This window comes from Montipora foliosa, chromosome 4, assembly GCF_036669935.1.
Source record: "Montipora foliosa isolate CH-2021 chromosome 4, ASM3666993v2, whole genome shotgun sequence".
Taxonomy (NCBI): domain Eukaryota; kingdom Metazoa; phylum Cnidaria; class Anthozoa; order Scleractinia; family Acroporidae; genus Montipora; species Montipora foliosa.
Genome location: NC_090872.1, coordinates 23,898,099 through 23,908,098, shown reverse-complemented (window position 1 = coordinate 23,908,098; position 10,000 = coordinate 23,898,099). Strand labels below are relative to the sequence as shown.

General features: G+C 38.1%; 2 protein-coding genes across 3 annotated transcripts in view; one reads left to right on the top strand and one right to left on the bottom strand.

The window, feature by feature from the left end:
- LOC138000369 (vacuolar protein-sorting-associated protein 36-like) overlaps window positions 1-1,927 on the bottom strand; it is an 18,603-nt gene extending 16,676 nt beyond the window's left edge. Inside the window, exons 1-3 of the mRNA XM_068846711.1 lie at window positions 1,787-1,927; window positions 1,623-1,691; window positions 136-206 (exon numbers count right to left, since the gene is read on the bottom strand). Coding sequence (XP_068702812.1) covers window positions 136-206; window positions 1,623-1,691; window positions 1,787-1,891 — 245 coding nt within the window. The 5' untranslated portion in view covers window positions 1,892-1,927. The remainder of the gene's footprint in view (window positions 1-135; window positions 207-1,622; window positions 1,692-1,786) is intronic.
- An 87-nt stretch (window positions 1,928-2,014) lies between these two features.
- LOC138000370 (L-aminoadipate-semialdehyde dehydrogenase-phosphopantetheinyl transferase-like) overlaps window positions 2,015-10,000 on the top strand; it is a 16,563-nt gene continuing 8,577 nt past the window's right edge. Inside the window, exons 1-8 of one of the 2 annotated variants that reach the window (XM_068846712.1) lie at window positions 2,015-2,212; window positions 3,400-3,489; window positions 4,321-4,419; window positions 6,295-6,351; window positions 6,484-6,523; window positions 8,439-8,471; window positions 8,560-8,681; window positions 9,871-9,969. In XM_068846712.1, coding sequence (XP_068702813.1) covers window positions 2,144-2,212; window positions 3,400-3,489; window positions 4,321-4,419; window positions 6,295-6,351; window positions 6,484-6,523; window positions 8,439-8,471; window positions 8,560-8,681; window positions 9,871-9,969 — 609 coding nt within the window. In that variant the 5' untranslated portion in view covers window positions 2,015-2,143. Of the gene's footprint in view, window positions 2,213-3,399; window positions 3,494-4,320; window positions 4,420-6,294; window positions 6,352-6,483; window positions 6,524-8,438; window positions 8,472-8,559; window positions 8,682-9,870; window positions 9,970-10,000 lie in introns of both variants that reach the window. The other variant, XM_068846713.1, reaches the window with a different exon arrangement.

Here is a 10,000-nt window from a genome sequence, read left to right as displayed (position 1 = left end):
GCACAATTTTGACATCCAGAACGAAGTGTCCTTTTATTGTTTAAGTCGAAGCCTTTGCTACAATGTACCCACATGCATTTCCACCAGTAAGGTAAGGGTAAAGGTTAGATAATCACAAATATTTAAATTACAAACCTGCTCATGAACCCAGCAGATTGTTCACCAATTTTCCTCACAAGAGACAAAGTCAATGAGATCGCTCTGTCCTGACAAAATTAATCAACAAATTAGTAAAATATTAAATATTAAATTCAGCAATGACTTTCATTATTATTTTATCCGACAGAAACACTCCAAAGATAAAATACTGAGTCCAGTTAAATCCAAATGACTCCAAAAGGAGGGCACTGCTGATGAGGAGAAAATAATTAAAATTAATTATGCCAGGACCACAATCCTATGATGCTGAAATCAAACCTGGCATGCACCTGACAGCCATCCACTGTCCACTTCTGCACAGGCAAACTTTATGAGCCAGAGCAGACCCTCCATTAGCCTTTTCAACCATCAACGAGAAAACACCACAAGTTCATAACCCTCCTCAATTGATTTTGCTAGTGTTTATCCACTGAATAGTGATTTATCCTGTGGATAGCGCTATCCATCGTTTGAACTGGGGCCTGTACTCAGTTACCAGGTCTTTGAATAATAGCTAGGCTGGAGTTGACCTTGCTTTGATATAAACTTCGTTGCTTTTCTTATGTAAATCATGTTCTTGTAATGCTAACGAGTTCCTATTTACATAAGAAAAGCCGTCAGGTTTGTATCAAAACAAAGTCAACTCCAGCCTCACTTTCATTTAAAGGCTAGGTAGCTAAGCACATAACTCGAAAAAGGTCAATAGGCCTTATTCATAGCCGCCATGTTGGTTTTCAAATTAGCCATGTGTTATGGCAAACTAGCGGAAAATCGGCTCGTCGAAATATTGAAATAGCATTGCCAAAAGTACATTTTAGAATTCAGAATTGAGTACCTTTTATAATAATTTGGCATTTTGACTTTCTACTTCGTTATCTGCTTATTTTTCACTAAAAAAACATCGAAGTAACTTGTGTAATCTTTCTATTTTACTACATGTACTTAGGTGATAAACATTCAATGAATGTGAAACTAATCATCTTTGTGGCTAAGATGTTCGTTACAACCTCTCGAACTTGTGTTGTTTGCCCCCTCAAAAGTGTGTAGCTTAATTTGCATGATAATAACAAATCCAACAGGGAAACCCTAAAACCCAGAATCCGGGATCCGGAGTCCGAAATCACAGGTCATTGTTTTACCAATACAGAGAGTAAACACTATCCTAAACATTCATAAAAGCTAACCTTAGGCCTAAAAACTTTTTTTTAGGCCTAATTAGGCCTAACGTTAGCTTTTATGACTGTTTGAGATAGTTTTTACTCTCTGTATTGGTAAAACAATCACCTGTGATTCCGGATTCCGGATTCCGAGTTTTAGGGTTGCCCAATCCAACATGGTGCCATCGTGAATAAGGTCTATTTTCCGCCATGTTGTCCTGATTACCCAATGATGCCATCAAGAGCGTGGACTGGTCTATTTTCGATACCTATTCCTTCAAACGTCATGCTTCTAAATCAGCTGCAGCAAAGGCAACTGCATCTCACCTGTTGATCCAAGTCATCCCAGACTATTCTGTGTGTTGTAAGTTTAAGGTTTCCATTTTCAAAAGTTGTCTGCAGAAGTTTGAAGATGAAAAACTTGAGCTAGTAAAGCAAAGCATGGCTAGTTGTGTTAAAATCATGTGGATCAAAATAACGGTCAACTTAACCTTTTTGTCCCCATCGTAGATTCTGACACCTGACTGCTGATGAACTCCCGATTCGCCCGGTAACACACAAAGGTTCGAAGACGAAGTCCAGCTAAATCGATCCATGCTTAAAGAGTTCCATTCAATTTTCTACATTAACTTTCCTTCTCCATCCATCTTCACGCTCTAAGAAGATGTATGGACGATGTTTTGACTTCAACCTTTCAACCTCGTTCCCAGCGTCTCTCTTCTCTGCCTGCAAACGACAAATCTCCTACTTCGCTGTATATCGTATCACGAAAGCTCACAACATGGTAGACTAAATACCATATCAACTTCCAAACGGTGTTAGATCGATTGGTGCTTTTTCTGCTACGAATGCGTTTTTCGCGTATGGAAGGCATTCGTTTGGCTTTTAACTTTGGTTTCTGGAAACCAACAAAGCAGGTTTGTGACTGCGAAATTCATAAGTAAACATTTCTTATTAAAGCAGCCCACTGTTTAAACATGCCCACGTTTGTATATGTAGCGGAAATATAAATTAAATCTAGTTAAGCTTCTAAATCCACTCTCAGAGTCTTTAAAGTGCATCTAACCTCCTTTTCCAAGAGTGAAATGTCTAACATATATTTTACCATTGATTCCCTAGATATATGATTCTACTTTTAATAGGCCATAATGAGGTACGAGAGAGTAACAAAGCTGGCTGGCCGAGCTAGTGAAAAGTATGGGTCTGGTCCTTCAATGACGTCAATAAGTAATTTACATTGCCAAAGTTCTTTCAAAACTATAGAGCGGTTTTCAATTGAGTGTCGAAAGTAATTAGCTAATTACTTTGGTTTTGCATCTACCTCGCTCAATGATTGGTTCAAAGTTTTCGCGCCACTTTTTCAACCAATCAGAAGTGAAACCAAAACCAATTGTGGCTCGCGCGTGCACATTTTCCCGCCTTTTGTGTCGGCTACGTGTAATTACTTCGAGGTTTGATTGGTTTACTGGATTGTCTCAGTCCTTTTTGATTGGTCAAAGTAATTACTTTGGTTTTGGTTTTACGACACTCAATTGAAAAGCGCTCTAATGCAAAGTAGTTTATGAAATCATCAAAGAAATAGGCATGTCTCTCAATTCCTCAGCCATGGGACAAATGATTGCCAGCATCTTTCTCTCACATACCTTATGAGACACATTAAAAAGTAAAATGTATTGAAGCAAAGGTAAATGTATGTTTCATAGTGGAGCTCAGGCACGTGAAACGCGCCAGCACAGCACCATGGGTAAGATTTTTTTGGAAATCTATCCATGCGATAAATTTTGGTTATGACGTCACGTATGCCCGTATGTCCGTCTGCCCGTACAGACTGTTGGGGTGGAGGTAGGGAGGCAGGACAGCCTCCGGGGATGGGAGTGTTTGGGCAATTTTCCTTGGCAATAAATCGCGTGGCAGCGTTGCATTTGGAGACCCACGTTTTTCTGGCGGGAAATCATATTAGTGATGAACAATGGGATAAAGAGCAGGAGAGCAAGAGAGAAGAAGCAACGAAATTTGAGAAGTTTAAGTGAAGAAATCCTTGTTCCTTGGAGAATATTAAAAGCTAGTTTTCTGGCTGAATACTCATCCTATTTTCTTCTTGAAGGAATGGCTCCTTGGAATATCCTGTGTTCAACCAGAAGAAAAAGAAAGGATCATGAACTTTGTATACAAGAAGGATGCAAAATCTGCCCTGGAAAGTAAAAGCTTACTGTTATGACATCTGTTTGTGTACAAATTAATTAATATTGATTTGACATCAGATCACTGCACGCATTAATACGGCTGTACATGTATGTGCATGGAATTCTTGGTGACAAAATTTCATCATCTGTAGACCTTTGGATTCACTTAGAAGTGCATGTATATGAGATTGAGTATGAAAATGAGCTTTTTTGGGGGATAAAAAACTGAATTTAGTGCACTTTTGATCATTTTTTATGTGCAAATCAGCATGACTTCACCATTTAGCTAACTGAAAGGTTCAACCATTTGATGCTTGTTAGGGGCTGATTGCATGAGCTGGGCTGTCCCGTTTAGGCGGGCTGGCTTGTTTAGCCGAGATCCCGGCACATCTGAGAAAAACATTAAAACTCAAGTTTGCAATTACATGGAAAGATCTCAGCCCGGTTAGCCGAGATCCCGGCTATTCAACCGGGCTGAGATTTTTCCGTGTAATCGTGTTCACTGGGACAGCCCGGTTAGCCGGGCCAGTGATTTCTAACCATATTGCTCCATTTTAGAGCAAAATGGCCTGTGGAATAGTCATTTTCTTATGTTTAAATAAAAGATGTATAAGATAGCAAACCTTAAGGCTTCTTTAAATTGTAGAATGGTGAATTTTAACAATAATTTAGTGACACAAACGTCTCTCGACTTCTTCTTCTCTCTCAGGTGACAGATCATGTGGCTTTTTACAATATAACTTTAAAAAATGGAACATTCAAAAATAAGATTACGTCAAGTAAAAGTGTTTAAACCTGTTTTCAAGAACCAAATTATGTGGGTTCAAACTTTATTTTCACAGATTGGAAGGTTGCTGATGAGGAAAGTGTTAAGTGGCCACTTTAACCTTCCCTACAATGAGGTTATCCTGAAGAGGACTAGCAAAGGAAAACCTTATTTGGTAAGCAGAACTACTGACATTTGATTATTAAAAGACAAGTGAAAAGACAGATGTTATTATTATTATTATTATTATTAATATACAAGTGAAGTTCAACCAATCACATACCACTCATTAAAGGGGCTAGGACACGCTATTTTAGGTAATTTTGTTTAATTTTGTTAATTATGAGCTCTAAATGTCAAATTGGCAGAGCAAGAGTCTTTCATTTGCAAAATCACGGCCACATAACAACTGAGAATGATTTTCCAGCTTTGTAAATGACATTTTGACATACATGTAAACTGATATAAATTTGAAAAAAGGTGGGCCGACGTTTTTCAAATTTACTCAAATCAAATTCAATCTATTTCAATCCTCTCCAGTTTTGTCCATCCATGTTTCTTCTTGGCTTCCCTGTGTTTTGTTAGAGTTCTTCTATAGTTTTGAACAGTTATTTTAATATTTTAGTTAATTCTATGACCATTTGGTCAGTGCTGAAATTGCCTAAAATTGCGTGACCTAGCCCCTTTAAAGACCGGTTTTTACCATCGATATTGCTGCTCCCCATCTTCTTAGCTTAGCTGGCAGATGATCCATGACTGTTATCACATTGCTTTCAACCAGTTAGGTCAATATAAAACCTCCCTGTTGACTCTGTAAATGGCTCCTGCTCATTCTGTTGAAACCTCAGTAACTGTTAACATCAGTCCTTCTTTAGTACAACATTCTCCCTGTTATTGCGGTTGACCTTAGGAGAATGCAATTTCTAATGTTGGGTGTCCTGTGTTACCAGGGGGTGCTGTACAAACATGTAGGGAGAGCCTAAGCAAGTTTTTGTTGTTTTTTTCCACACCATCTTGAATTACATTATAATTATGTGCATCCACATCTCAGTTTTGATATGCCATATGCACAAATGACAATCACAGTCATGTTTTGATACAAACCTCACCGTTCTTCTTATGTATACTAAAATTAATATAAACTCATTAGCATTGCAAATCAACATGATTTACATAAGAAAAGCAATGAGGCTTGTATCAAAGCAAGGTTAACTCCAGCCTCGCTTTTATTCAAATGCCTGGTAACCAAGCACAGAACTGTTAAATAGTCTATTTGCATTGACATGCTGAGTTTTGGCAAGGGACACTTTTAGTAATAGCAAATTTGAACAAATTCCATATTTTCAAAAACTAATTTAGTTTTTGTGACGTCATCAACACTTTACTCTAAGCTTTTCATTTCCAGCCACATTCCACAAGCCTCAGTCAATTATTAATACTTTTGATAGACGTTCTTTACACAAATGCGTGATTTTCTCAATTATGAGATCTCAGCTTGTCAAGTGATTCTAACCTCCAAGTTCTTCCCGTGAACACACTTCATAATCAATTATTACTCCTAGTTATTGATTTGTCTCCCTGGCTTCAAACTATTTTCAGTGTAAGCAGGGGTTTCAATAACTTCTGAAATAGCCATCCATTCAATAGCCCATTGAAGGCGGCAGTTTGACAAGTTTAGGATAGCATTTTTAGTGAAAATCAAGGCAAACTAGCCTGCAGTGTGAGGCAAAGCAGGCGGTGGTATACCGCCGGTAACCGGCTTCTATTGAAACCCCTGGTGTAAGGTTGATTTGCACTGATCCTTTCTTAATTTTTTGCAAACAAATAGCATAATCTTACCGACATAACTACCAGTACTTGATTGTGCCTAAAGTATTTAAAAAGTCTGTTGGAGTTGAATGTGGTCTGTTTCATGGTTAGAGTGGGATAATTGAACCCAAAACCTCTGAATGCAAATGACTAATTAAAAATCATCCAAACCACTGGGCCATGCTACACGTGTGTCATCTTTTAATATTTTCATATTTAAACTTGAATCATTTCTTTATAGGCAAATGAGACAATAGAGCCATCTTTGGGAAATCTCAGCTTTAATATATCCCATCAGGTACTTCACTTAATTTTATTATAGGTTTATTCATCATCATGATCAATTTTTATAGTAACAACAATGTTTATCATTCTAAGCTGTTTTAAGATGTAGTGATGTGACTTTCTGTCTTCTCCTTTGTTATTTCAGGGAGACTTCACAGTTTTAGCTGCAGAACCTAATATGACAGGTATGCATGGCAGCTCATAATATATATATTTTTTTGCTTCTGAGAGTACTTCTCTAAACCTCAGCAAAAGACCCTTCTTGAAAAACAGGTGTCACATTCAACAGGGATTTCACAAGGTCATAATAATAATAATAATAATAATAATAATAATAATAATAATAATAATAATAATAATAATAATAATATAATAATAATAATAATAGTAATAATACTTTATTTCTTAAAAACTCATGTCACGCAAGTCTCAATGCTTTTTACAAATACAGGTTAAAACATAAAGTTAAAAAATTAAAAATATTTATAAATCTAAAAATATACAAATATGGAAATCAAAAAGCTAATTTGAAAAGATAAGTTTTTAAACTTCTTTTAAAATGATCAATGGAACTGTTGTTAAGTCTTATATTGTCAGGAAGACTGTTAAATAATCTTGGGGCTGCAGCACTGAACATTCGATCACCAAACTGGATGTTCTTGATGTTGGGATCTTAAGAAGGCCTTTATTGCATTCATGATCTCAGTCTACGTGCAGGAGTATACGGTACAATAAGTTCTTTTATGTAGCTGGAAGACATGCGATTTAGTGCTTTGTAGACAAGGAGAGCGGTCTTAAACTTTATTCTTTGTTCAGCGGGTAAATCCAGTCACCAGCCTTACGGCCGCATTCTGTACACGTTGTAGTTTTGCGATCTCGGCAGCGGGCAAGCCGCAAAACAGACTGTCACAATTATCAATACATGAAGATAGGAAGGCATGGATCAATCGTTCAGTGGAGTGACTGTCAAGATACTTGCGGATCTTGCACTATGTTACATGTCTTTAGAGCATAAAACGCAGATTTACAGACATTGTTTATTTGGGACCTGAAGGACAGATTTTTATCAATTATGACGCCCAGATCACGAACCTCAGTCTTGGGGGTGATATTGACATGAGGGCAAGTAGGATTAGGGGACTTACATCGTACCCTTTTGTGTAAAAATGCAATTATGATATCAGAATTCGGGATCTCATTTTCCTAACAACGAAATCTTGAATGAACATGAAATAAATGAGGAACTGACTAAACTGGCCTCTCCCCACACACCTCTCTGGTGTGGGGAAACTGGAATAAGGGCCTTTCTGCAAAACTTCAAAAGGCTCAAAATCGCGCAGCCCGGGCGCATATTGATGTCTGCTAGTTATGACAGTGATTTAAGTGATTTGGCGCAAACTCTGTCTTCAAAGACTAGAAAAGAAATCTATTATGATTTATAAAATTTGACATAAGATGACATCCGACTACTTATAACATTAAATTTGTTTTTCGCGACAATGGAAATTCCTACCGTTTAAGTAATTCAGAAAACGAATTAGTGCGTCCACAACCCCGTACTGGCTATTTAAAAAGAAGTTTTTTTTGTATAGCGAAGCACAGTTGTGGAATAGCTTACCCCCTGAATTACGCCAAGCTTCTTTCTTAAACGATTTTAAGACAAAATTGAGTCGCCACAGTTTTTACTAATGTAGCGTAATTTAGACATGGCATCCGAGGACAGCACTGAGCTTTTATTGTTTTTTGTAACTGTAGTTAGGTAGATAGGTTGTTAGTTCATATGTAATTTAGCAGATGGAAATACCGTGTATAAATAAAGTTATCTGTCTATCTATCTATCTATCTATCTATCTATCTATCTATCTATCTATCTATCCACACTAATAGAAGGCACAGAGATGGGGCTGCATGGCCCCCCTTATTTTTTTCTAGTACCTCTCCCAGCGCCCTCACACTTCCATGATCCATACCAAAACCCCCCCCCCCCCCCCCTCCCCTCTTCAACTTTCAAACGTGTTCTGCGGACCCTGCATAACTGTGCTAACCCAATTGTCCCTGTCTTATTCCCTTCTCCCAGAGCAATTTATTCTTCATTTTCAGTTGGTGTTGATGTCATGAAGACTGCGTACCCAAGTAATGCTACATTTCGGTGAAGGTTTTACTTTCGGTTTCCTTTTTAAGCTGGCAATGCTTTTTAACAGTTTACTGGAACGCCTTTCAGGTTCTTCAACGGTGCCGTCATTTTTTCACACCATGCGCAAGCAGTTCACTGCAGATGAATGGCAAACTATTAAATCGCAAGGATGTGAGTGGAAACAGCTTCAGATGTTCTGCAGGCACTGGGTAATGTCAGTTCCAGGTTTGTGATAGAGCGACTTTCATATGACCGTGAAAAATAAACGTTAAACTGAACGTAAACAAAAATGCATAACATTTAATTGGCTTATCGAGCAAAAACAAAGGAGCGCGAATTTTCATTGGCTTAGCGAACGCGGATACAAACAACGTCATCTCTCAATGGAACTTTCTGAAAAGCGATTGGCATTTCGCTTTGACGTCATCTGAAATGCAGTAATATGATTGAGCAATCGAACTGTTTACTGCCCATATTAGGAGAAGCTTTATTTTAATCTTGCCAAACATTGGTCTGTAAAACAAATTACGAACTTTTTTTCGAGGTCATACGAAAGTCGCTCTATAGATACTTATGAAATACTAAGATTTTCCTTTTTACTAAAAAATGGTGTCTTCATCGCGCACAGTGAACATATCATTCTTATCTTTCACATGCATGTGAGGATATAGGTGTCGTCATGGTAACCAACACGATTTCCAATGCGGAAAAGCAGGCTTCCCCTTTATTGTAAGATACTTTTGTGCTGTAATATAATTCTTCTCTATCACATTAGCATTTTTTTGGCTCAATTTGACATTATCGTGGTTTGTTTTTCATAACTTTAATGTCCTGTTTCATGTTTCACAAGATGATAGTATCTCTCACGAGTGAGCGCAGCGGAGATGTTGTAGTTCAACTTGTTTCTTGGTTTAAAAAATTTTAAACCAGTTCAATTTTGATTTTTCTTTGTGTACTATTCACTATTATAATCTGAAAACTTTTCGGGCCCGAAAAGCCATTCATGAACCTGCCAACCGCTTGTTCAGGAAAACCGATCTTTTAACATGTTTTTAGGGTAACAAAAAGCAAACTGACTGTGAAGTTTGACGGCTCAAATCCTCTCCGTTTCTGAGATACAGAGGCAATTGTCACACCCGAAAATGGCCCGTAAAATTTCGGGACATTCGAGAAATGGGCCCCCGTGACCGCTAACCGCTGCCAACACTAAAAGCTTCCGCTATTCGCGACCACGACCATGTTCACTAAACGGGACTGCGTCCGCTGTCCGCGACCGCTATGTGCGTCCATTAAACTCCTCTGCCAATCATGTCCGCCAACCGCGTCTGCCAACCGCGTCTGTCAACCACTTCCGCTATTTGCAACCGCGACGCTCTGATTGCACCTATCTCTTTTCAGTGTCTCAAGGAGAGTTATGTGAAAGCAACTGGCTTTGGGATAGGACATGACTTGCAGGCAGTCGAATTCAAGATCAATACAATACAGATACATCCGCAGGTCTTTTATAAAAACGAGTATTATTAACTAT